Source organism: Eschrichtius robustus, chromosome 13 (assembly GCF_028021215.1).
Source record: "Eschrichtius robustus isolate mEscRob2 chromosome 13, mEscRob2.pri, whole genome shotgun sequence".
NCBI lineage: Eukaryota > Metazoa > Chordata > Mammalia > Artiodactyla > Eschrichtiidae > Eschrichtius > Eschrichtius robustus.
Genome location: NC_090836.1, coordinates 10870924 through 10898774, shown reverse-complemented (window position 1 = coordinate 10898774; position 27851 = coordinate 10870924). Strand labels below are relative to the sequence as shown.

Here is a 27851-nt window from a genome sequence, read left to right as displayed (position 1 = left end):
TCTGTTCTGTGTCAATTTCATTCTTAGACCAGCCAGAAGAACCTAGAAGGGTGGAGGAAAACTTCCTCCCCAACAATGCAGTCATGCCCATGCAGGCGGCCAGGCCAACCATGCTGCCCAGAGCTGGGACCAGAACAGACCTCCAGCACCTCCTTGATTAAGGAACTTTGCAGAGTTCATTAAAAATCAGAAACAATGGGACTGATCTCACAAACCAATATATCGTTGTTGTTTTTGCTTATGCCTAAGAGGTGAAATTCTAACCATGGGCAAGTCAAAACATTCTCTACATAAATTAAGTACAATTATGTCTGACTGCAGATACAGAAATGTCAAGTATAAATAGCTGTGAGATCTTAAGATGAAAGGTCCAATTCTCTTTGCTGTTTGTGATGTGATTTTGCAGGAATCCCATGTCACTGCCTTTTTCCTCTTTTGGCCTGCGCCTTCCTCTTCTCCCATCTGAGGAAATGGAGCTGGAAGGAGTGCTCAGAGCCTTTGTCTCTGGTTTGCCAGAAGGGAAGGAAAAAAGGAATGGAAAGGAGACTCTGGGTTGAGCTTTGAAATTTAAAGATTACTTAGAATAAGCTCTTAAAGCCCAAACTTCAGATAATGAGCAATTACTACAGATAACGAGCTGTATCAGAATGACTTCTTGTACCTGCCATACAAATGTCCAGAGTTTTAATGATTGTTTTGGCTTCATTTATTCAAGGGCCTTGGAATTCTTTAGCATGAAAGGGATTAATGACACGCTTTCCATGTTATTATCCTCCCACAGAGACACCTGCAATCCGGAAGGCAAACGTGAGTCTCCAGCCTGAAGCACTCAGGTGAGTTGTAGTTTTTGCTGCTTCAGAAAAGTTCTCCAGGAGTGACCAACAGCCCCAAGAAAAAAGGATGGCAGAGAGAGTAACAACACTTATAACAATAATAGCATGCATGAGACTTGCTTGTCACCAGGGGCTGTCCTCAGCACCTTTAATTCCATCCTGACAACAGCAATATGATTTTACATTTTCCAGATGAGGAAACTGAGGCACCGAGATTAGGTAACTTGCTCGAGTTTAGACATCTTATAAGTGGTACAGGACAGGATTTGAATCTAAGTAGTCTGAGTCTGGAAACTAAGCCCTTGACAGAAAGTCAGCCAAAACTATTTAATCCTGTCCATTTCGTAAAAGGCTTGACCAGCTCAGGTGACCTTTGGCCCCTGTTCCTCCTCCTGCACCTGTGGTCTCATCACTGATGCCTGCCAATCCTTGCCCACCATGCCCGAGAAAGTGTGTGGAAAGAAGCTCAAGAAAATAAGAGGGTATCTGCTGAGCATCTGTTCCTCGGGTCTGTCTAAGAAGCTGCTGTGTCAGGCCAGGTTGAGAGATCTAATAGCTACAGGCAGAAGGAGGACTGCTTTTGGCTCCGGGCAGACACTTTCAAATACAGACAAAGTGGAGCTCTTTCAGAAGAGCAGCCCGGAGGGCAAAAGACCAAGAGACTACGCCGAATAAGGAATTGCTGAAGGAACTAGAGAGATTTAGTCTGAGGAAGAACAGACTCAGTAGACAGGAGAACTATCTTCAAACATCAATCTGTTCTTGTGGGAAGAAGGATGAGGTCCTGCCTGATGGCTCAATGGAGAGAATCCACACAAAGGCAAAGAAGCTGATTTCAGCTAATGTTCAGAACTGTCCAGAGACTAATGCACTGCTGAAACCGAGCAGGACCCTGGGGGGCCCTCCTGGGTACAAAAGACTTTCCATGTCTCAGTTCCTTATTTGTAGGGGAAAGGCTTCGGCCTCCTACCTTCTCTGAGTTCCAAAGGGCAAATTTAAGCAGTTACTAATTATGGAAGTAAGGGAGTATAGAAACAAAGGAGAAGCAGTCAAGAAACAATCCTGCAATGGATGGGGCAGGTTCCAGGCCCTCCTCAAGGGATATACATAACAATATCTTTGAGTCCTTCTGCAGGAACTAAGGTCCCCGCCCAGGTGGAGGATAGTAACTTCAGGCTGAGCACAAGTACAAGATTCCTAGAGTACCGCCCTGTTACCTCACCACCAACCAATCAGAAGAAAGTCACACACCCTGCAGCCCTCACTCCAAACGTTGCCTGTAAAAAGTCTTCTCCAAAAACCATTGCGGAGTTCAGGTTTTTTTGAGCACCAGCTGCCCATTCTCCTTGCTTGGCCCTGCAATAAAACTTTCTCTGCTCAAAACTCTGACATTTTGGTTTGCTTGGCCTCACCATGCGTCAAGCACACAAACGTGCATTCAACAACACTGCCTAGTCTTAGTAAAGGTATTTAAGTACAGACTAGAAGACCACTGGCATCCTCGTTAGTAATGCATCCTTTCACTCTCAGATAAGTCCTGGTTTGGGTCTAATTGTTACCAGAAGGGGGACCCCTTCCAGGGCCCAAGAGTGGGGTCTTGTCTAACACTCGGAAATGAATTATCTGAGGAGACACATGTACTGACAAAGCAAAAGACTTTATGGGGAAGGGGCGCCCAGGCAGAGAGCAGTGGGGTAAGAGAACCCAGGAGAACTGCTCTGCCACTTGGCTCACAGTCTCAGATTTTATGGTAATGCGGTTAGACAACCTGGTTAGACAACCAGGTTTTGCTGGTTGTCTCTGGCCAATCATCTTGCCCATGCCCATATTTGGCCCAATTCAAGGCCCTTCCTGGTGGTGCACACATCTCTCAGTCAAGATGGTTTCCAGAGCAAGGGTTTCTGGAATGTTGGCAGGACATATTATGGGCTGGCGTCTCCTCCCTCCTTTTGGCCCCTCCCGAATTCTCCTGGCTAGTTTTCCAGCAGCAGCAGCATGTTCCTTGTCAGGACCTCTTGTTGTGAGACAGCTCATGCAAGCAGTTATTATCATGCCTGGCCAAGGCAGGCAGTTTCGGTCAATGGTTCCCTAACAAAATTACTGGTCACCAGAAGGAGGGAACACAGCCCTTTGGCTCCCAGATAACTTGAGCAGGTTCCAAAACATTTCCAAGCTGTAATTTTTATATTTGCATATACAAAATTTTTTGAGATAATAATCCTATGAATGATTTGTAACTACAAGGATTATACTTTGTATCTACTTTTCCATTGTTTCCATTGTGGTAATTGAGCCTATTCTTTCACAGGCTTGCTCCATTTTCCTCTTTTTGTGAGTCCTCTGCCAGCAGAGAAAACAGTCCTGTTGTGCTGAATGGAAAAGGCAGGAAAGCACTGTTTGACTTGGAATTCCATAACATGTGGCAGACAGGGTAGAGGACAGACTGGGCTCGCTGAACAGGGTGTTCTTTGGGGTCTAGGGAACTTGGTGAAAGAATCTAAGTTCAAAACAAATGGGAGGGAAGAGCAGAAGGGATGAGCAGGGACCAGCCTGGTGTCCTGATGTGACTGGTGGAAAACAACGTTTGGGATACAGTTGCCTTGCCACATGGCAGCACTGCTTTGTTTTGCTTTGTGCCTTTTTTTTTTTTAAAGAAAATACATCACAAGCCTAGGGACTAAAATAGTAATATTTAATTATAGTGTATAGGGAGGGAGGAATTAAGAGAAAAAACAAGCAAAAAAGAGAGAGTGAAAGACAGACTTATAAGAGACCTCAGTGAAAGAACATCATGTAGGAAGATGAAGTAAATAGATTTGCCTACAATCTGGGTGCCAGGTCAATGCTGCCTCAATCAGGGGGCTAGAGCAGAAGCTCGCTCAAGTTTCCTTCTAGTTTATGATACTCCGTTTATTGCAAAGAGGAATTTCAGCCCCATGCAGTGTGAGAGAGCAGGGCGTACGTAGCTGGAGCCACCTCGTCCCTTAAATCCCCTCATCTCTTTGAGCCCCCAGGTCCACGTGTGTCCACATGAAACTCTTAGGACAGCGGTTTCCAAGGCCTCTACTGACTCTGAAGTTCAGTGATTCTGTGATTAAATTCTAAAGGAAGTTATAATTGCCCTGGAAATGTCTTTCTCCAGGTAAAGTGAGAAGCGGAGGGAGTAGCAGGAAGGGAATTTGTCCATGAGCGTCTTGGAGTATTTGTAAAAAGGAACAGAGCCGATGAGAAATGTAAGCAGGGAAGCCTCTAGACTTTTCCAGAGGATCAATTACCTCTGTCTACTCACGTCTGATGATTACCAATGCGAGGGGCAAAAGCAATCTCAGATATACCTCTCTCTTCCGGAAATGTCCTCAAAAAATGAGGTGATGGGTAGTAATGGTCACAACTGATAATGTCCCTTCTCCTGGGGGACCTGGGGAGACATAATTGACCTATGACGCATCAGCCAACGATTTTGTCATTGGCCAGGTCAGACGTCATACTCCAAGGATGAGGTGTACAAGTGGGTCACTCAACCCCAAGAGTTACAGCAAAGACTCTGGAAGGAGAAGTCTGGCAAAATGTGGAAATACTTATCGAAGACCCTGGAAGCACCAGAAAGCCGGAACAGTGGGGGAATGGTTACCCTCCCACAAAGAAATTCTGTTCTGGGGTCCTCGACTGCACACCAAATACAGCCAGTTGCTGCCTAAATGTCTGCTCGTGGCCACAGGCAACTCTGGGCAGAACAGTGACTGGTGAGTGCTGGAGCCGGGGGAACAGATTCATGCACGCCTCCTGCTTCTGGAGAGCCAGGTTTGGGCCCTGGTTGCTTTGGAGAAATTGACAGCACAGTCTGTGAGCTGGAGGACGAGGGCCACTGAGGGGGCACAGCCCCTGAAGTGTTCTGGACAGCAATCTCTCCTGGAAGCCAGTGGAGTACTCAGCGCTTCAGATGTAGCTGACTGTCATCTCTGGGCAAGAAGCCACCAAAAAGACCCATGCCCGTAGTGGGGGTGACAGCATAACAGTACCTGTGTGTACCCAATCCCGTGTATCAGTGTGCATAGCTTTTATGTATGCCTTCTCATCAGTGCTTAGGACAGCCCCGTGAAGCAAATAGAATGGATATTATCACCCCATTTTACCTTCTTTTAAATTTTTTAAAATTAATTTTTATTGGAGTATAGTGGCTTTACAATGTTGTATTAGTTTCTACTGTACAGCAAAGTGAATCAGCTATATGTATACATATACCCCCTCTTTTTTGGATTTCCTTTCCATCTAGGTCACCACAGAGCACTGAGTAGAGTTCCCTGTGCTATATAGTAGGTTCTCAACCCCTGTTTTAAAAATAAGAAAATTGAGGCTCCAAGTGACCTAATGACACACTCCAGCTCCCACAGCTAGGAATTATCAGAGCCTAGACTTTGGCGTCTAAATTAATGTAAGCCACTACTTCAAAAGAGAAAGAAAGGAGCCATAACCAGTCCTCTGGGCTTTGCTTCAGAATTTACTTTCTTTCATACCGCTGTGGATGTCAGCCCCAGGGAGAAAAGCATGTGCGCTCTCCTGAATAACAGGCTCCCAGTCCTGGCAAATCATTAGCATCTCCCCTGCTCCATGTCCCCTACGCGCAATTCCCCAGAATCACACTGGGCGGAAATGTGAACCATTCCTGCCATGCCCCAACACCGATTAGTACTTAATGTATTGAACACACACGCCGTCCTCACCAAGGCCCACCCGGCTCAATAGCCACCGAGAAAATGCTGTCTTTATTCTCAAGGAATTTACAGTCTTAGGAAGTAGAAGATGCATATCAAGTTACACATGGAGCAAAAAGCTTCACAAAATGCCAGGATCAGTAGGAATATCTGAAATCGAAATAGAGGTGGATAATGTCTCAGCTGGGGAAAAATCATTAGGGCTTGGTCGTACTTCTGTGTCTAGAGCTAATTGCCCGAACAAGCATATTTGCCTTGCTCACTGTCATTAATAAATAAAAACGTATTTGCATTTTTCACAGGCATGCTTAGATTTTGCGAGCCTTGTACCAACTACTACTGCTACTATTCAGTAAGATGCTGCACAGTTCCTTTTAACCTTTTAAATTCCTTGTATGTCAATTATGACTCTTAATAATCAGAGCTTCTATGAATGAGATGTTTACTCTATGCCTGGCACTATTAAATGCGTTGTACTTGTTATCTCGTTTAATTTCCTCTAAGACCCTATGCAGTAGCTGCTACTATCTCCACAGTTCAGACATAGAAACTAGACTAGAGAGATTTTGAATAAACTAGTTCAAAGTTCTCTAAGTGGAAAAAGTAGATTAGAACCAAGATCTGTCTAAATCCAAAGCTCTTAAGAAGTTCACATTTCCTCATTCTAGTTTTACGACATCCTCATGAAGTAAGTAGGAAAGATTTTATTAACCCCATTTTAGATATGAGGAAACAGATTTCTTCAAAGTTTCAGTGACTTAACCTAAGAGTTTTGGCACTAACCCTGCAATTCCATTCTACCTACCATCCATCCCGTCATCTTTATACAGTGCCAGCAACTACTTATATCAAGAGGGAAAGCCAGAATATTATAATTGGCTTAGAGACTGAAGTATCAGCTGCATTTTTTAACCATGCATTTTTTAAACTGTTCTTTGCCACATGGGTAATATCACCTCCAAATGTTCAAATTCTACCCGTTACCCAGTAGAGAATGCAGATGGTTTAGAATCTTCACAGCCAAGATAGAAATGACCTACATTCAAGAAAACTCCTGACCTGGACTCTCTCAAAGTCACATGATACCAGAGACAGTTGGAAACCTAAGCAGACTTAGTTATGTTGGAATCACTGATGACTCCACCAACTTCAAATTCCACCGGAATTCCTGTCTGCGGGCCCTGTCCATTCTGTTTGCCTCCGTGGAGATTCACCTTCTCTGAACTTCTGCCATATTTGCTAATCACCCCCAGGAAGTTGGGCAAAATGTGTGTCCAGGCCATGCTTGCATAGAACTCCCCTTAGATCTGCCATCCTACCATAACTTATCAGAAAGTCGTGAATCATCATCTGTAAAGTCACTTCCTCAAGGTCATCCTCATCAGGAAAATAATATTAATAAACCTACCTGGTTGCATTATGGGGATTAAATGAGACAATGCACCAAATTAACGATGAGGAGTTTAAGTGCATTAAATTTTATTAAAGGGAGTATGACTAATAAGTACATGCAATTGGATTTCTTTTTAAATTCTGAATTAGATCCTTTCTCAGCCAAATAATGATTTAAGAAAGAAAAAGACAGGAGGTAGGATTATTCATATAGTCAATTTGGATCACCTTGTGCCTGTGATATCTGGATGGATCAGAGAGAGGTGGCAAGGTTGGGAAGCACCTACCTTTCCGTATTAGAGGGAGGAAAGGCTTGCATGATGAGGTTGTATTTTGCAGACCTTTGCTCCTTTACCCTCAGTATCCCTACATATTCTATTTTTCTATGTTATAAATTAGAAGCAGTAAGGCTCAGGGAGGACACACCTTCCTGAAAGAATATGTAATGGGCTGGAGGGTGAGGACAGAAGTTGAAGAAAGTTCAGTTTCTACCACTGTGTTAGTTTCCTAAGACTCCTCTAACAAATTAACACAAAACTTGAGAGCTTAAAACAGCAGAAATTTACTTCGCCAGATTTCTGGAGGCCACAAGTCTGAAGGTTGTTTCACTAGGCCAAAATCAGGATGTCAGGGGCCCACGTTCCTTCTGGAGGCGCAGGGGAGAATTCTCCCCCGCCTCTTCCAACTCCTGGTGTGACTGCCAGCATTCCTTGGCTTGTGGGACATCACTCCAGTCTCTGCATCCATGGTCACATTTGTGACATTGACATTTTTTAGGAACACAGTCCAACTTTTTAAAATAGAATGTTATATATTTATTTGTTTATCTATCTGCCTACATATTTATTAGTAGGGACTTATTAATTCCTACTTTTTTCAATGGTTTATTATTCAATGCTATACTTAATTATTTTGGTGCTCAAACTGTACCAGATTTAACCAGTAGAAATCCCTTCAAGGTGGTTGCTGTGTCCTTGTGAATGCCCCTCATCATTTTTTTTTCATGCATTTCTTTACTTTCTGGCCAAATGTTCCAAGCTCATCATGTACCTACCTTGTCCCAGCTCTGGAACTGGCCATTTCTTTGAGGAGCTCTTGGAATTAGCAGCCAAGATTTGAGTTGTAGGTGCTCATTGCTACTGGGGTGTCTCTGCTTCTAGGCCCTTTCAGTAGACAAAGCTAGAAAAAATATACACGTATTTATATACATACATACAAACATAATACTATATACATATTATATATACATACACATGCACAATACATATACATGTATACATATTTATGTGCACATGTATATGTATATATGTATATGTATACATACATATGCATGTGTGTGTGTGCGTATATGTATACATACAAATGCATATGTGTGTATGTATACATACATGAAATCATGAGTTCACATTGATGCCTCTAATTCCAATCCAGCCCCACAGGGTTCCTTCTTGCCTTCCCCATTCCACATTTTGATGTCCATTTCCCATACGGGACTTCTCACTGCCAATAGCACTAACACATTTCTTCACTTGCCCAATGCCACAGTACATCTAAAATAGTTTCCAAATTTCTTGACACATCTTACCATGAGATGAATAAGATTATATACTAAGAAGAGTTCGGGAGTTGATTACAATTCTCCTCCACTCAACCTCAGCCAAGACAGAAGATAAATAGTCAAACAACGTGTTCATGAGTTACTTAGATTCGTTCTTTCTTTTGCTTTTTCTCCTTCAGTGTGGTTGAAATACAATTGGATTCATTCGTTTCAGTTTGTTTTGTTTTAGGCTTTTCTTTCCCTTCCCATCTTGTTTTAATTTCATTTTTGAATATGTGGAAGACTGACATGCTTCCAAAAGTCAAACTATACTAAAAGTATTATTCACATAGAAGTGTCACTCCCTCCTGAATCACTTCCATCCCCTCCCTCTGGTAAGTAATCAAGTTTATTGCTTTCTGATTTGCCTTTCCTGTGTTTGTTTTGGTAACGATAAGATATATGTATGTTTCCTTTCCGTTCCCTTTTTACACAAAAGATGGCATACTATATATCCTCTTCTGTACTGTCCATTTTTTCAGTTAGTATTTCCTGGAAATCATTTGATACTAGTTCAGAGAAAACTCCCTTATTTTGTTTTTTGGGTTTTCTTCATACAGCTGCACAGTACTCCATTGCATGTATATACCATATTTTATTCAACCCATCTCCTATGCTTGGAGATATAGGTAGTTTCCAATATTTTACAATTACAAATAATGCTGCAGTGAATAACTTTGTGCATATATATTTTCATACTGTTGGAGGTGCACCTTCAGGGTAAATGCCTAGAAGTTGGATTTCTGTGGTCAAGGGATAAAGCACATGCAGTTTTGTTAAATACTGCCAAATTCTCCTCCACAGGGGTGGTACCATTTTGGATTCCTGCCAGCCGTGAATGAAAGGACCTGTTTCCTCACAGCCTCATCAACAGAGTATATTGTCAAGGTTTATAGTTTTGCCAATCTGACAGATAAGAAATGATTTCTTTATAGTTTTAATTTGCATGACTCTTAAATGAAGTTGAACATCTTTTCATATATTTAGGGCCATTTATATTTCTCTGTTTGTGAACCACCTATTTCTGAATTTTGTACTTTTCTATAGGAAGTGTGGCCCTTTTCCACCCTTAATTTTTAAAATTACTCTCTATATTAGGGATATTAGTCTTTTATCTGTCATACGTAGTACAAATATTTTCCTCCACTTTGTTTCGTTTGTTTGGTTTTTTAGTGTAGTCAAACTTATAAATCTTTTTTTATCTAGTATCTGGATTTTTAGATCATTAGGAAGCCTTTATTTACACCCAAGTTGTAGAGGAATTTACCCATGCTTTCTTCTGGTACTTGTATAATTTCATTTTTGCATTCAGATCTCTAGTTCATTTAGAGTTTGTTCTTATATAGGGTATACAAATGAATCCAATTTATATTTCTCTAAATGGCTATCAGTTTGTGCCAACACCATTTGTTAAAAGATCATCTTTGCCCCAGTGATTATAGATATCACCCTTGTCAGATACTGGATGTCTGCTTGTAGCTGTGTTTATTTTTGGACTTTCTCTTCTATTCCACTGGTCTGTTTGTCTAGCCATGCACCAGTAAATACCATATTGTTTTAGTTACAGAGGCTTAGCATGCTTTAATATGTTAGGGCTAATCCCCCCTCAGAGCTCCTTCTTTCCAGTGGTTTCCTAGCTAGTCTTGGGCATTTGTTTTTTCATAGGAACTTTAATATCAATCTGTCTCTTTTTTAAACGCTCACTAGTATTTGTATTAGGGTTCCATTACATTTATAAATTAACTTAGGGAGAACCGACATCTTGATCAAATTGAGACGTTCTAAGAACGAGGCATGTTATTCCTTTTGTTCAAGTTATTGGTACTTTGAGACCTGATGTTCTCTCTCGGACATTTACTTAGGTATCTTAGCTCATTAAATCAAATAATATCTATTGAGCAGCTATTACGCCCTTAACGCTATATTAAGCACAATAAAAGTAAAGAAGTAGGTCTGTCCTCCAGCAGCTTAGAATCTCATGAGAGAGACAGGCTAACACACCTGAAGCATAGCAAGCAGCACAAGAGCCCACGGAAAGAAGCTCCCATAGTGCAGCTGGACCATCCATGCTATGCAAGCTCAAAGGCAAGGGAGAGAAATGAGGGCTAGAATAACAAGGCAAGACTTTTGGCTGAATTGAGGTTGGAATTGTGTGCCCTGAAGGTCATGTAGGATTTACGTGGGGTGACAAGGAAGAAAAAGGAGTCCCAGTGAGGGGTCCCCAAGTAAAAGCTCAGAGGTGGACTGAACATGACACTTCACAGGGCAGAAAGTCCCCAGCCAGACCCTTGGCTGGAAAACTCTCTTCAAGCCTCAGAGTTACGTCTCAGTGTTAACAGCCCCCAAATCCTCATTATGTACTTCTTAAAATAATATTAGTGAACACCTACTAGTTTCCAGGTACTAGTCCTTTAGAGTGCTAATTTCTGTACATCACTGTCTTTTCTGGGAATGGTCTAGAGCTGAGATGTTCAGTAGCCCAGTTTAGCCACATGCAGCTACGCAGTCCTCAAAGCCCTCAGCGGAGTGCAACTGAGGCACTGGATTTCTAATTTTATTTCATTTTAATTGAAATTTCAAAAATGGAAGCAGGATTGCCCTGGCGGTCCAGTGGTTAAGACTCCGAGCTTCCAGTGCAGGGGGCATGGGTTCAATCCTTGGTCAGGGAACTAAATCTTGCATGCCGCAAGATGTGGCCAAAAATAGTAAATAAATAAATAAATAAAAATAAATGAATAAAAATGGAAACAGTGTAAATTATTTTTCCATTGAACCCAACTTTATCGTTTGGGGGAGGACTGCATTTGACTTTGACGACAGCACTGCATAAGATATCATTGTTGTATTTCAGGGTGTGTGTCCATTTTACTTTTTTTAATGTGGCTACTAGAAAATTTTAAATTACGTCATATCTCATTTCTCTTTGTCAGCACTGGTCTAGGGTCTTACAACCCCATGTGGTCTGGTCACTTTCACGTGGGAGCCATCCCCAACCTTCAGAATCTGATCGTTTACTAAGATGCCCAGGTGATTCTTATGCATAGTAATCAAAGCACTGATCCAGATGACAGAGAAGACACCCAGGCCTCCGATAGGTACCCCCGGAGTGGCCCCAGTCCTTCTGAGAGTGGGGGGATGAGGCAGAGGGCGCAGCAGGGAGACCCCTGCTGCCACTGTGATGTCACAGAGGCAGCCTCCTGTGTCAGCCAGCCCCACCTACATGGGTGTCCTGGCTGCAGGATATCCTCTTCATCATCTCCAGCCCACCTCACACCACCTGACCCCTCTGCTGGCAAGAGGGGCCTTGATTCATCTTCAACTCCATACTCATCCCATGCAACCGATTAAGACAGAGCAGAAGAAACACTGAAACCCCTTGGCCTCAGAACTTCAAAAGTGAATGAGCAATTCCTCTCAGCTGACTCAAAATGTTTCTCTCACCCAGAAGGTAGGTACCTTGAATTCTGAAATCTCAGGACTATCTCATGTATAGTACTCTTAATGTTGGATTGGTAATAGGTGTTATACAAATTCATCAATTTATTTCACATGCTCAAGGTAAGGAGCTTGAGAACACATGGTAGGATTATCCGAAATGCAGTAAAAATTTGTTACTCAAGCCCAGTTTTTATGGATAAACCTGGTGATGTCCCTACCTTGGCCTCTTGTTTTTTCATCATCTTCCATTAAAACTTCCATTTCTTCCTCCTTTGACTCTTATCATACTTTTCCTCTCTGTTCCCAGGGCAGCTTAGCGTCTTCTAGCTCTTCTTTTTTCCTCTCCATCTGTATGATTCCTGTTACAAAAGCTGGTCCCCGGTAGAAGGCCCAACGACCATGGCAGCGATAAAGATGTGTATCACTCTAGTGAACAGAAAGAGATGGTGAGGCAGCCCCATGGTCCCACTGAAAGCCAGCTCTGATGGGAGATCTGCTGGAACTAAGGAGGACAGCATGACCTTAGGTTCTTTCTGGTCTCAAAGAATCTGCAGAAATGCTTCCAGACCCAGAAAGACACTCACAGCCAGCAAAGATGTCTTGGCTTGTTTAGGGTAGAACCCACATCTGGAAGGGACTTGCCTCCCATTTTGAGAAAGTTGGGAACTACCAAACTGCAGCTCTCAGGGTTACTAACAAAAAAAGGCAATGTTCATTCTCCCATATCTTGCCTTTCTCAGGAAAGAAAAATGAAGCTTACAATTAGCCAGAGAAATAAAACACACAGAGCAATGTGGTGTGCTGTTCATGGGCTGGAATTTAGGGATCTCAGAAGAAAGGATAGGACGGGTTCTAGGAAAGAGACCCTTCTGGGGCCGCGGAGAAGAGCTCATGGTGGGCTCAGCCCGCTTGCCTGGTTCAGAAGCTCCCTAAGTGAATAGATCACAAATAAGAGAACCCTCAGAAGTGGACAGGCATAGGACAGGAAAGCCAGCCACAGTGAAAAAACATTTTGTCCGTCTATGAGGAGAGATACAGAGGAAATATGGGAGAGTCTGTTTATCGGTATAAACCCGTGAAGTTTAAAGTACGCAATCCATCGCCTCATTCTGTGTGCGTTCTCCTAACTGGGCCTCAATCTGGGCGATGGTTAAGGTGACTGGGCCTCCCCTTTGCTGCGGGGAGGCCAGGCCATGGCTCAGGACGTTTCCAATATTTACCAGCGCTGTGGCCTTGAGCGAGTCAGCCTCTGGGAATCTGACTCGCGTCTAGACGGAGCGGCCGCCTCTCCTTCGGGCTGGTTGTGAGGATTAAATGTCTGTGGAGGGACTGGTAAGCCGTCCAAGACACGGACGGGGTCCTTCTCTTCCTTTCCACGTTCACTCCACCGCTTTTGATCTTCACAGCAGAACCGTGAAGGTCAAACTCTTTCTAATTCGCCTCTAAGAAAACAGTCGCTCGGGGAGATTAGGGAACTTGGCCAAAATCTTTAGTCCCGTCCTGGTGTCGTGGGTAGAGCAGTGACTAGAACTCAGATCTGCTGAGGGTTCGTGGCCCCGAAGTTTAGCCTCTTGGACCCACGAAATGAGGCAAAGGCACGGCCTTCCTGCAGAACTGGAGCCGGGAGAGTAAGTTCAGGGGAAGGGCAGGGGGCGGGGAAAGCCTTAACTGGATTCCACGGTACCCGGCTCCTCCCGACCCTCGGCCCACCAGCCTGTGTTCGGAATTCAGGGGATGGGCAGGGTCTCCGCACTCCCTCCGCCCGCCCCGCCTGGGAGGGCCCCCGGGCGGCCGCTCCGGTCCCCGCAGGAAGATGGACAGCCCGAAGGGCCCTGGCGGGGCGCCCCACCCGCTCGGGACCTCCTGGCGCTCGGTCGCTGGGCGGAGCCTAGCCAAACAATTCAAAGCACGCGCCCGCGCGTCGCCATGGCAACGCGCGCCCGCTGCTAGGCGACCGGGAGGTGTAGTAAACCTTGGGCTGGGGTGTTACTCCGGGAGGGAGGGGGCTGCGGGGTGGCGGCGGGGACTCGCCTATGCTCGGGCCTCGCGGCTGCCGGGGGGTAGGAGAAGAGGGCAGGAGAGGAAGGGACGAGGGGGGCGCACGCGGGAAGGAAACGGGGCAGCCCAGTGCTGCCCGCCCGGGGCCGCGCCCTAAGCACCCCTCGAGAGGTTTCTCGCGTTAGACCCCCCGCCCCACCCGTCGGTCCCCGAGACCCCCCCCCACCACCACCACCACCACCCTCACCCCCTCCCCAAGCAGGCCACGAGGGCTCTGTCACCCCAGCGTGAGCGATTGCCCCACAGGATGTGCGGATGGGCTGCCCCTCTGATTCACTCCAGCTGCTTGCGGCATGGAAGAAAGGCGGCTTCCTCTCCTGGAAATGACTGCATTAGCAAAAGCCCTCAAACAATTCCATTAAAAAGCGGAAAGGGAAAAGGCACAGAGAGAGGAGAGGCCCCCAGATGCTTTTCTTTGGGCCTTCCCACTGCACATAAGTAGGTGTTCCCAAAACTCCAGGACCCATGTTAGGAAGACAGGAGTCGTTTTTTATTCTGTGAGCCCCTAGGGTCATGTGGACATAAAGCATGGTTACATGAGAATTAACCTGACGCTAGGAAATCCCAGAGCTCAGTGTCCTAGAGTGGTATTAGTATTTTGGATACTCGGCATGGGCATTTTAGCGGCATTAGTCTTCCCTTTAGGGCTGGGAGGCAGATATCAAAAATGTCCTGTGTGAACCTTCTTTATCTTCGTTAATAAATGAGTCACATGTCAGGCACTGAAGTAAAAATTGTAATTTAGAGCTTCGAAAGCTCAAACCGTTCCAAGATATGTCAGCCTAAAGGGCTCCAGTCAGTGGGGAATCAACGAGCTTGGGAAAGGACATAACATTTCCAATCTGTCACTGGCTTGTGAGCAATCTGACTGTACCCTGGTGTCTGTGAACTGAAGATAATACTGGTTCATGAGATCATTGCTGTTTTCTGGGCTTGGCTGGTCAAACAGCAGGAATGTTTCCACAGGTGGGAGGAAATGTATTGGCAGAGGGTCTGTTTGATGAAACTCTGGGTGCATCTGTGTAGAAAGGCATAGGGTGTTTCTGTGGACCTGTGGACCCTCTTTTTAGCTTCTCACTGCTCTTCTGTATGTGAAGCAGGAGGATTCGTGTTTCCTCTACAATAGAAGGCTGTTTGAACACCTTTCTTCGTTATCTTATCTTCACCCATAGTCTTCCTAATTGTATTCTAATTGTATTCATGAGCCTGGTTTCCATTTCACACTTAATTCATTCATTCCATTCATTTGTGGCTGTTAGGGCTAGGCTCTGAGGATCAACAATGAATAAAGCATAGTTGCTACTGTATCTAGAAGCTTAGTCAAGTGGGCAGAACAGCTAAGTAAACCACATGATGAGTTACATGAGAGAGGCACACAGTAGAACACGCTGGAACAGAGAACAGGGCAGTGTAGATCAGAGCCAGTGACAACCAAAACATTTACTCTTCATTCCAGCCTTTTGTCTACTGAGTAACAGAAAGGAGTTAGTTAACAGGGCCTGGGTCAGAAATCTGACTCCTGGGAGAAGGACAGAGATACTACTATCTGTCCCAAACAAACCTCTCTTGGGACAAAATGCCAGAATGGATATATGAAAAAAAAAAAAAAAAAAAATGGGGACCCTGTAGCCCCAGGCTTGGACCTGAGGGAAGTGGTGTGCTATACAATCTTCCACTGCTCAACATCTCAGCATTCTTACCCATTGTTTTAATCACTTCTAACCTTCAGCGTAATCACAAAGCAAACTGAATTCCTGTTTACAAAGTAAGTGTGGGTGTCCCAAGACCAGTTTCTCTTCATTCATACCTAGTAAATGTGGTTTTGCACAGTGCAGGGCGTGGCGACTTAAGACCTTAGCAAGACTAGGTTAGTCCCAGCCCTTGGCTTTGTGATGTCGTAAATGTTCAGTCGCACATACATCCCTGTGAGGTCAACCCTGAGATGGTAAAAGTCCAACACACAAAAGTTCAATATTGTTTTGAGATGCGGAATCTTCTCATCTGTCTTGAATCATGAGCTTCTGAGCCTAACCAAATTATATTTATGTGGCATTGACTAGTGATTACTTTTTCTGTCCTAAGAGAAGAAAAAAAAAAGATTAACATGCCCAAATTACAATGAAAGGAAGTGAGTGGGATGCTGGGCTCTGATTTTTGTGGCCAGGCAGAGAAACTCATGTTTTGTCAAAAAGAGGAAATTAGACATTGTGGCCCAGGGTCCTTGGGGAGGGAAGGGGGGTGGTCTCAACATTGGTCACAGCTAGGAGCCAGCCAGCCAGCCAAGCACACACACTAAATGCACAGCCTCCTAAGGGGTAGATTCAGGCTTTGGGAAGGGCTAAAATAATATAATTTGAGAAGCCCTCTTTAAGAAAAATAATACAAAATGACAAGTACAAATTAGGTGACAGCATCTTGGAAGGGGCCTGAGTAAGTGGGGGACCACAAAGCTGAGGTTTCATCAGCTACACTCTCGAAATCCACCTCCAGACCTCCTCATGTGACCCACCTGAGACTCTGCCACTCCCATCCCCTTTTCCCTGGAGAAGGCACACTTCGGGCTATTAAGACACAGGGCGCACGGTTTATGAGCAGAGGCAATAAAAACCCAAAGACAGAGTACTGTGCCAAACGGTGACTCAAGCGGGATATGAGAAGTGTCTCCAAGTATTTGAAGGGTGGAAGCAGAGAGAAAGGAAAAGAATTGCTCACTGTTCTGGGGTGGAAAGGGAATGAGGATACGATTAAGTAGGGGAAAATGTGCGCAAAACTCATCAGGAAACATTGGCTAACAGTATTTTCTGTTACTGCGGAGTTGTATTTCCCATGGGAAGTATATGAGGACCTATTGAGTTACTGAAAACTAAAACTGGCCACACAAAAAAATGTGCCACAGCAAACAGTCTTACAAGATGTCCTCAGGGGAGCAGCTGGATGGCCTCAGAGTTCTTTCTGAGCCCTGAATTCCAGAAGGCTGACGCACGGCTTCTATAGATTCGTGTGTGGGGAGGAGGCCAAGGGAAGAAGAAAAAGCATGAGTGCCAGCCTGCCCAGCGGGCAGCCACCTCCACCCACCTTTGCCAACTGGTGGGGGAAACTTGTGTCCGGAGAGGGAAAATATGGGGAGATAGTGCCCCCCAGCGTTGAGATGAAAACTGCAGCCTAGAGACCAACAGCCAATTCAGGGGTAAAAAGTGACCACAAGCATCCCTGCTCCCTCCTCCCAAAAGAGAGGGAGTTCTGTCACCGTGAAGAAAGGGCCATTTGGGTGATACAGACATCATGCCTGGACAGAAGGACATGTGTAAAACGTGCTGTTAAGAGTAGAGAACATATCCGGTGACAGACTCATTTGGCTGGAGTGTGGGCCAATTCAAATGCTCCGAGGGAAGCCTGCCTTTGATTCCCTAAACCAACTGCACAAACATAGGATGGGAAGACCATGACTTGGTTGGTGGCAAATCTGGACGAGGTGGCAGAAGGGCGGGGCAGGGTAGAGAGGCTTTCATTAAATGTCAGCCCAAAGTGAATCAAAGAGGTGTGATTTTATGGTACATTAATCCCCTGACTATATAGTTTTCAGTCTGTTCAGCTTCTTACTTGTTTTTTGGTCAGAGTGGTGACTCCCAAGGTCCTCACATGCAGAACCGGAAACCAGAAGTCCATCCCTGGTTGGGTACCAAAACCTTTCTAAAATTACAGATTCCTGGGCCTCACCCCAGAACCACAATGGCAGCTCAGGATGGAGCCCAGGAATCTGCATATCTTCCAAAGTTGCAAAGATTGTTCTGATGCTCAGTCAGAATTGAGACCTACTGCTCTTGAACAAGCAGCAGCCGTTGAGGACTTTACAGTCAAGGCAAACAATTAGAATGGAATATAGAAAGCGTCATGGGAGGGGTACAGTGTGACAAGGACAAAGCAAAGGGAACTGTTCTTAGGAAGCAACTTTTTTTTTTTTTAAGTATTTATTTATTTATTTATTTATGGCTGTGTTGGGTCTTCATTTCTGTGTGAGGGCTCTCTCTAGTTGCGGCGAGCGGGGGCCACTCCTCATCGCGGTGCGCGGGCCTCTCACTATCGCGGCCTCTCTTGTTGCGGAGCACAGGCTCCAGACGCACAGGCTCAGTAATTGTGGCTCACGGGCCCAGCTGCTCCGCGGCATGTGGGATCTTCCCAGACCAGGGCTCGAACCCGTGTCCCCTGCATTGGCAGGCAGATTCTCAACCACTGCGCCACCAGGGAAGCCCCAGGAAGCAACATTTTTAAAGAATGAGTGACTTTTATTAATCTTGATGAGAAGCAGATCACCAGGTAAAAGAGAAGACATTCCAGGAAGAAAGAGTATCTGTCAAGGGGAGGAGGATGAACTCACAGCAGTCTTCCCGCCTTCTCATCCCACTTGGTACAATTTTTGAGTACAGAAAGCACAATTTGTACTTCTAGGGGACTGACGGCAAGAAGAGATGCAATCAAACCCTTATTGATTTGCCAGATTCGTTTTTTTTTTTTTAAGTTTTAGAAATGATTTTTTAAAAAATAAAAAATTTTATCCCTTTGCCCAAAGATTGGGAGAGAAATGGTAGATAGCTATAGCATTGCTGATCCTGGGATTTATTTCTCTCCAACCCTCCTCCAACTGCATCCTCACCCCCAACCCTATCTAACGCTCTGACGGTCTCAGGATGTTGTACTAATCCTTACTAATATCGCTAACTGGACGGTGGAGACCACCCACGACACCAAGAAGCCTTTTCATGCCCATGGCTCCATGAGGCCCTGACACTGCAGGTCACAGAGTTTATTAAAGGGATGGAAAACCCAACACAAGGGAATGTAGTATTTTGTACTAATGGTGACTCTGGAATATTTTGTCTGCCATAAAATCAAGACCAGTCCATTCACACTAGTTACCTAGGGAATGGCAGTGAGATGGAAACTCAGTGATCATGTACTCTTTAAAGAAATTTCCCTCTGCACGTGCAGAGGTCCAGGTTCTTGCTTCTTATGCTGAATCCCAGATCCCCACTGGCAAGCTCTCCTGTGTAATCTCCCAGAACAGCTGGGTCATGATTGCACTGTCAATTATTAAATGCCCAAGTTCCCTGCAAGGCAGCATTTAATCATGAGGTACTCCAAAAAAATATGAGATAGAGGGGAGGGGTGGGAGGGGGAGGGAGGAGGGTGGAAAGGGAGTTTTCCTTCTTTCAACACTAAACCAAAGGGATTTGGAGCACAGATGGCATCTGCAGTCCTTCTGGACAAGCCACAAGATGCTGACCATGGCCAAGGTAACCAGCTTCCCTCTCTTATTACTCAGAACATAGATTCCATAGCTGTTTTGCGCCTGATTCTTTTAAGAGATGTGCCAGTCTCATCAATTTGCTCTCCTTACTAGCCTATATTAAATCTCAGGGTTTTCTGTTAACCTACGTCAATGGAAGAATTACTGACATTTTCACATCTGTGTACTTCCTAGTGATCTGAGCAGGGAAGCCACACTCTGTCCCTTTTCTAGAGAGTAAAGAGTCCCCTTGGCTTGGGGCTTATCAGTACATGCAAAGACAGAACTTGTCTTCTGGCTGCTACTTCTCCATGATCCCCTTAAGGAAACCGTTGCCAAATTAGATTGTTCTTCCAATTCAAAAAGTATCTGGATCCTAGTGAGAAAAGGCATATTTTGGGGGGAGGAATAAAATATGTGATGCAGGGCATGGCACTGCGGGTGTCGAAGATAATTCTTGAAAATACTGTTGAATGGATTCTCATTCGATGATCAAGATAATTCTTAAATGAGGCTCCTTGAGTCTGTCCTTGGTGGACACTCCTGGAAACAACCTCTCTGGGCTTCATTCTAAGCTCTTTTTCATTCTCTGCTTCTCAATTCCTTAATTTGGTTGTCACCTTAGTGCTGCTACAAAGTGGTCGTACTGTGGCGAGGGGTTCATTATTCTTATTTTGGAATAACCTGAAGAATAACTTACAAATATATATGATCTGAAATGGATTGAGAGTAGAATTAAAATCTGATGTGATGTGATAGTAGATAAATCTCCAAGCCATAAGTGATTGAAAATAAAGTTGTCGAAAATGTAGAATTGCATAAATCCTTAGTTCTACTTTTATACAGGATGATTGATGAAGATGTTTTACCTTGAAGTCTATTTTCCTAGTCAAGCAGTGGATATAAAAATAGAAAGGATAACTAACTCATAGTAACAGAACAATGACAAAAGCCAATAGGATTTTCATAACTAAAAAAAAGAATAAAACATTCTTTTGCAGGAAGAAGGGGGCCTCATAATGACTCCCGTATCTGGCAATATAAGATCATCCCCCTTCCGGATGCCATGGCTTTTGAGTCCTCATCATGGTCACCCAGAAAATTCTTGGTGGAGTTAATTTGTTGAGTGCTTAAAAAAAATCATATTAGCAAATTGTTTTTCAGAAGCTGTTTCATCATACGTTTTGCTTACTGGCTTTTTATATACATGTGAATCTGGTATATTTCTTATTGCCATAAAAAAAAAACCCTGCACTTTGTCTGTGGTATGCACTGACATAACAGTTTGAAGAACAAACTGTTATGTTTCTAAGAGAAAGTTCCCTGTTTAATGTAGAAAATGTTAAGCTGGAGGCGATGAGAGGAGATGGGCCTGTCTCATTTAGCTATGGTTTTATTTACATCTCTTAAGCTAAGCAGATTTGGGTCTGATTAATTCTGATATGAGCGATCGCCTAGAAAGCTCAAGATGGTTTACTTTAAGAAGTGTCTGTCAGCAACTAAGTATGGGCTTCTTCTCCATTCGGTATGTATTAATATAACAGTACAAACTGCTTCGTAATGCAAAGGTCTCAAAATCTGAGACCTGTCAGATTTCTTTATTTTTCTAAATCAGCTTAAATCTGGCTCCAAGCCACCACTCCCCAACACTGAAATATCTAATAGTGGACTTTTTCAGCCCGCCCTTCTCTTCTCTTAGGCTAAAAATGACGAGGTCAGGGGCTCCAGCCAGAGCTAGCCGGGCCACGTTCATTCTGCAGCCACGCACTGGGTTACCCCCAGGAGTCAGGCACTGCGGCTGCATCAGGCTGTGGGCCCGGCCCTGCGCGTTCCTTGTCCACCCACCAAGGGCACCGTCCCGTGTCTCCAAGGTCACAGCACTCGGCGTCCAGCCTCCATGGGTACCATGCAGCCAGCTGGCGTTTGAGATTCTGTCATCTCAGGGGCAGTGGATGGAAGCTGGACCCATATCGCCACCTCTCTGAGAACCCACAGCTTCCTCTCCTCTCCAAAGTTCACAGCATCCCCCCATCCCAGTTGGCCCACTGCCCTCTTATCCTCAAGGGCCCAGTGCCTCTATCTGCTCCCCCAGGGATGATCCCCTTTAACATTCGTTGATAGGATATATGCCCCTTTACTCCTCTCAGAGGAATCTAACGCAGGGAGGAAGACATCCAAAACTTCCGTTGTCGCAATAACAAATACCTCCACAAGTCAGTGCTGCTACCTTTCAATGAAGACAAAAATTACCAGCAGGAGCATTTGGAGAGCTCCCAATTCTTTTTCTCAACCAGATAGATACTAGCTCAGTGGCTTAATCTCATTATTATCTGATGCTTATTCAGATTATCCCCAATAAGCGTTTTAATATAATAAGGTCCGGCTTAAATGAACATCATCACTACGGTGCCTACTCTGGGCCACTCCTGGAGCCCGAGCTGCCTCACGGCTACTTGGAGAAAACTCCCAGTGGCTCGTTGTGCCCGTCTTTTTGGAGGAAAGTGGCTCGAGCTTAGGGAACCGCAGGGGAGGGCACTCATCTCCGAGGAAGCTCTGAAATCGGGCTCCGCTCTTGTGTTTGTCTGTTACAGATGGAGCTCCCGAAGGCCGTTTCTGACCAATGGACATGCCTATCTGCCTTCCTCAACATGCTGTCACTCAGCCTCTCCACAGCACCCCTGCTCAGCAACTACTGGTCTGTGGGCATACAGAAGGTGCCCAAGCCCCTGTGCGGGAAAGGTCTGCCAGCCAAGTGCGTTGATGTGCCGGTGCCCTTGCATGGGAGCAGTGCCAATGCACCATCCCAGGAGGTGGCACAATACAGCTGGGAGACTGGGGATGACCGCTTCACCTTCCATGCCTTCCGGAGTGGCATGTGGCTCTCCTGTGAGGAAATCGTGGAAGACCCAGGTGGCCCCTCACCCCACCCACCTGATAGCTTTTCCCCACCAGGGATCTCATGCGGGCAAAGAATCAGTGGGAGTCTTTGTACGGCCCTCACTCGCCCCCGCCGGGCCTCACCTCCGCCTCGGGGTCTCCCCACTCTGCACTGTGTCCCTTCCCCATCAGACTCCCTCGTAATAAGGTCCAAAGTCCATCCATCTGGCGTTTCACCTCCAGTCTCGCTGGTTTCAAATAGCATTACCCTTAAAGGGTTTCATGCAGACTTTTTTTTTTTTTTTTTTTTTAATTGGGGTAGAGCTGTTTTACAATGCTGTGTTAGTTTCTACCGTACAGCAAAGTGAAGTAGAGTTCCCTGTGCTCATGCAGACCTTTAACATTATGAGAACTTCCATCCCAGCGAGCTAGAGTTGCCTGGACAAAACGAGGAGAATATCATAGAAAAAGCCCGGGCTCTGCCCAGCTGTGACCTTATAGGGAGAACTTCATTCCTACAGGCCTTGATTTTCTCATTTGTGAGATGCAGGGATCAGAGTAGATCGCCTTTAAATAAGACCCCAAAAGGGTGTTCTCATTCTAAGTGTTACTGTTACAATTGAAAAGGTAGGAGAACTGAAGCCCAGAGGGGATAACTAGACTGTGGAAGGTGGACCCAGACGGACCCTCCCAGGTCTCATGCCGCTGGGTCTCACACTCGCAAAGCAGGCGCTGTGCCAGCCCGTTAGGTAAGGGTCGTCCTTGGGTGGGGAGCAGTGGGGTTGAGGACACCCCCTCCTCCCTGCTCAAAGCATGCAAAGATTCCCCTGGTCGTGAAGTTTTCTAAAGCCCAGAACTGTGTACAATTTGCAATCTGCTGCTTCCCCCGATTTAGGCTAAGGGGAAAAGGAGATGGGACAGGATTATAATTCGTGTGTATTTACATTTACACTTGAGTTATTATTCTGCCACTTAGCACTGCTCCAACTCCAGTCCCGGAAACAATTTAGAGCCCTGCAGGCCAGTGGTACAGCAGGAGAAAAAGGTGCTGGTGAACCAATGCTGGGAACATTCCCCGGGGTGACTCAGGGAAGTGTACTCTTCATTATCAGGACTTGAGAGAGAAATTCATCTTGGATGACTCTGGCCTATTTTGTTCATCCATCCATACATCCTTCCCTGCTTCCAAAGAGACATTCATTGCCTGCCTACCACCTGCTGGGCAGGCCTGTGTAGGACCAAATGGAGCGGTACCTGGGATGGGACTGGGGAAAAGTCTGCATCCCTTGTCCAGGGCCACACCTCATCGCCTTGTACCTTGTCTGTTTCAGGGGAGAGGTGCCGAAGTTTCCTTGAACTCACACCACCAACCGAGAGAGGTGAGAAAGGACTACTGGAATTTGCCACGTTGCAAGGCCCATGTCACCCCACTCTCCGATTTGGAGGGAAGCGGTTGATGGAGAAGGCTTTCGTCCCCCAGCTTCCCTTGGGGCTTGGGGCAAGTATGTGGCTTTGATAACAAATTTAGTTGCCATTGAGTTGGGCCTCTGAGTATCTAAACTGTACTGTGATCTCTTGCTTTTCTCTTCTTCTGAGCCCTATAGGGTGACACAAACTCCTGCTAGGCTGACTCTCATTCCTATGCAGGAATGCAAAATAGGAACAGCAGGGACAAATAAAGTCCACAAATAGAAATCCACCAACAGCTCTAACCTACTCCAGTTGCCAAGTAACCATGTAGAAAGCTTGGGTTTTTCCTTTTTCTTTTTTTTCCCCGATAATTTTATTGTAACATAGAAAGAAGGGGGTCAAAGAGGGCAAGGCGGGGGTGGGGATGGGGGGGAGGAAGAAGAGAAACAAAATGGATTGGTCCAAAATTAAACTTTAAAACAAAGGAGAAACAAAAATGATAACTAGCAAAGTCATATCCCTGCAAGATTTGGTGAAACTTGGATGATTTCTTCTCAAACCTCCCTAAGAGTATTTACAGTCAATCAAGCGTACTTGGCTATGTATTGGGTACTGAGCAGAGTGAGAACACAGAGCCCCAGGTTAAGGGCTGTCCCAGCTGCTTTCAGCTCTGTCTCCTCCTCTGGTGCTACGAGGCTCTCCACTTCTCATGGGCAGCATTTGTTCACCGCCGGCTCAGTTAGTTAACTGTCAGGGTGAGGGTTCTTCTTCCTCTGGTTTCTGACAGAGATCCTGTGCTTATCACTGGGAGTCCAATTCGTCTACATCGGACTTGAACTCATCAGCTTCCTCCTGCTACTGATGGACTTGCTATTCACGGGGAACCCCGGCTGTGGCCTCAAGCTCAGCACCTTCACCGCCATCTTCTCCGTCTTGTCAGGTGAGCATCTCCAGAGCTGGAGAGGAGGGTGGGTGTCCTCTGCTGCCTTTGAAGCACTAGCCGAAAGGCTGGAGTCTCTGTCCCAAGGGAAGAAGGAGCCCCAAGGCAGTCTCAAGAATGGAGCCAGGAGACAACAGCACAGGCGTCTTTAATTTTAAATTGAAATAACATGTGAAATGTTGTATTAGATCATCATGTCCTTTGCTAAATGATTTCTCTCTAGGCTCTTTTTATTTTTCACTTTCATTTAAGTTTTCTCATTATGTACAATACAGTCTGGTTTACTTTTGAGTCATGACATACACACAGCTTTTCCACGCTCTGTTGGACAAAGTGAGAGATGCGTGTAGACGAAGGACAGGGATACAGGTGGGAAAGAAGTAAAGAGAGCAGCAGCCTGTGTGCAGCATTGACTCAGAAATGTTCCCACAGCTTGAAACCAAACATCTGGGGAAGCGACTGCAAATATGCCTTCAGGGAGAAGCCCCCATTGCAGAGTAGTCTCCCTGGAATGTGGTGGCATCGGGGTAATGGAACGCCTCGACACAGGTTGTACCTGCTGCCAAATGAGGACGTTGCTCCCGAATCGTGTTCCCTGTACATGGCAATGCCAGCCTGCCTCTAAGGGAGCTGCTTTCCTGTTTCCTCTGTAGGGCTTCTGGGGATGGCGGGCCGTGTGATGTATTCACAAGTCTTCCAAGCAACGGCCAACTTGGGTCCAGAAGACTGGAGGCCCCATGCTCGGAATCGTGGCTGGGCCTTTTAGTAGGTGCTCCTCCACCTTTCTTCTCTTCCCTGGTCCACCTCAACTAGAGGCTTGCTCTGTGTCCTTCTGCCTTCTCTTCATCCCTCATCCCAGATGTGCATGAGTCACCCAGAGGGCTGGACCAGCATCCCACACCCATTCCCTCCCCACCTTCTGAGGAGGTACAGAGTGGATTCCTCGGGCTTATTGTTTCTGCTGATAAAGCTGTAACAAGTGCTTCTTCACCTGATACATATGACGCCCTTGGGAAGTGAGACTAATTTTGCATGGTTTACAGAAATGATGCTCTCTGTTTTATATACTTTATGATTCAAGGTATTGGGAGACACAGAAATGAAGAATCAGCCTTGCAATCTGGATTGGAGTCCATTCCTGTGAATGGCTCACTCTTCTCCTGTGACGAAGAGTGACTTCATCCTGTTTCCATTCTTATTCCATCAAACTGTGATAGAAATGAAACTTCCCCTACCGGTCTCTCTCTAACCCTTAAAGAACTGAGGGCTCAGTTAGTTTAGATTTCTCTTAAGAGGGAAGCACCAACCATGATGAAACACACACCTTCAAGGGAAACACCCCCTTTGTTTGGGTTCCTCACCTTCTCCCTTGAGGATCGCTCTCCATTCACTGCACAGGTGCTGACTTGGACCTACATGAACCACCTGGGCCGAGTGCTAAGCACTTAACAGCGCTGGAAAGACAGTCCGTGCCAAAGAGGCATATGGAAGCCTATATATGTCCGTCGCAGGATCTCATCCCCTTTTCTCACGGTGGTGTAATATGTGCTATTGGATTCAGGGGCCTTTGATCTCTCCATCAGCCACCCTATCAGTTTAGCTCATTTTCCAGACTCATCGTTTCTCACCTTTTATCCATTTTCAAGCCATTCTGGGCATTTCAACTGCAGAGCTCAGACTTCAAAACTCCCATCACTTGGCCTCGTGAAATACCACCCCCCTGACCTACACCACCCCTGGTGTCCTGGGCTTCCCATGATCATGGAAGACTTAGGGGTTTGACTTCCCCAGTTTTTAGGAATGTGTTTGATACAGTTCCCTGGTGTCTTTTCCTCTTTGTTGAATCCATCCAGCTTCTCTTCATCTCCAGCATCTCTTCCATCCTTTACAAACTCCCGTAAGCCAAGAACCACATTGTTTCCATAGTAGGCAAATTCCACTAGAGCAACCTATAATAATACCTCTAGACGTGTAGTCAGTGTTTCCTGAATGCCTATCAGAGGCTCAACCTTGTGGACCCTAAGACAGCTAGGTGCAAAACCAAGGAAGATGGAAGAGGTATCTGGCAGGAAGTATGTGTGTCAGGGAAAGGAGGGATGTAGTGCCTCGGGCTGTGTCCACTGTGTCCAGCTGAGCTACAGGTCTATGGAATCTTGGAGATTATACAAGGGTAACTGTAGCTTGGGAAACAACCGTCCAAAAAATTGTGTGGCAGGGTGGGGGGTGAGTGTGTGTGTGTGTGTGTGTGTGTGTGTATACGCACACACGTAAAATAAGCCACCAGGTATGAAAGAACACAGCACTTACGCTAATCAGTGCAGTGAAAATGAATCTGTTAAAATCCTAGCCTGACTTTAACACTATACGAGGCATTGTCTTTTACTAGGAAACATTCAGAACCTACCCTAAGACAGACCAAATTCAGTCCTCTTGCCCACAGCTCTTTACCTGCAACGTGGTGGAAGGCAACACCATGAGATCCTTAAATCCCTAAGGCGGCATTGGCCTAGCTGACTAGTAGGAAGGGATCCCGGTATTTTTCTTTCAAACCCGTAAGGAAGTCAGTCTTACATTCCAGTTTTTTCGTATATTTGTCCCTAGCACGGCCTGGGTTTCCTTTACCTGCTGCATGGCATCAGCTGTCAACCACCTTCAACACATACACCCGGCTGGCGCTGGAGTTCAAGTGCAAGCACAGTAAGAGCTTCAGAGGAGCCCCGCCGAGCTGCCTACTGCATCACCACCTACGTTTCCTTCAGGAGCTGGCGTGCACAGCCCACCCGAGGGGCCTTTGACCAGCTACCCCCAGTACCACCATCAGCCCGTCCGCTCCGTCTCCGGAGGAGTGGACTTCTACTCAGAGCTACACACAAGGAATTTCAACACGGGACCAGCTGGGAGCCGCAGGAAGAGGCGGCCGGGTCATCTGTAGAGGAAGAACAGTGTTAGGGGTTAGTGGGTTTGGAGAGCAGGCTGAGCCCTACATGTTGCTTTGTTATCAACACGTGCTTAAGCCTAAGTCTGTTTCTTGAGCATGATTTTCAGAGGTTAAGAACAAGGGCATTTAAAGTCCAAGTCCAGGGGGCGTGTGTCCGGGTGCCCAGTGCCCTCGCTCCCTTTTCTGTCACAGCTTGGTCTCACTCCCGCCTCCCACTCCCCGCCCCCCGTGTCACTCATTCAGAAGTTCCTGCTCGCCTTTTCTGATTGTTGGTTATATGCCAGGTTCTGGGAGATACAAAGAGGAGTAAAATATAGTTCCTGCCCTTTAGAGGCCGACCAACTTGGTCATCTGTCCTGGATTTGGACAAAT

At 45.7% G+C, this 27851-nt stretch overlaps 1 protein-coding gene and 1 long non-coding RNA gene across 2 annotated transcripts; one reads left to right on the top strand and one right to left on the bottom strand.

Annotated features, from left to right (window-relative positions):
* Window positions 1–8020: 8020 nt before the first annotated feature.
* Window positions 8021–13423, bottom strand: LOC137774940 (uncharacterized). Its single transcript, XR_011075951.1, has 3 exons — window positions 13193–13423; window positions 12191–12398; window positions 8021–8116 (listed from the first exon to the last, which is right to left on the bottom strand). It is a non-coding gene; the product is annotated as an uncharacterized lncRNA (long non-coding RNA).
* On the top strand, window positions 11935–27490 carry GSG1 (germ cell associated 1). The gene is given in 10 exon segments (XM_068560459.1): window positions 11935–11982; window positions 21906–22224; window positions 23168–23236; window positions 23523–23693; window positions 24389–24541; window positions 25195–25306; window positions 27143–27185; window positions 27187–27283; window positions 27286–27405; window positions 27408–27490. Coding segments are annotated over 10 exon segments (1215 nt in total).
* Window positions 27491–27851: the final 361 nt, after the last annotated feature.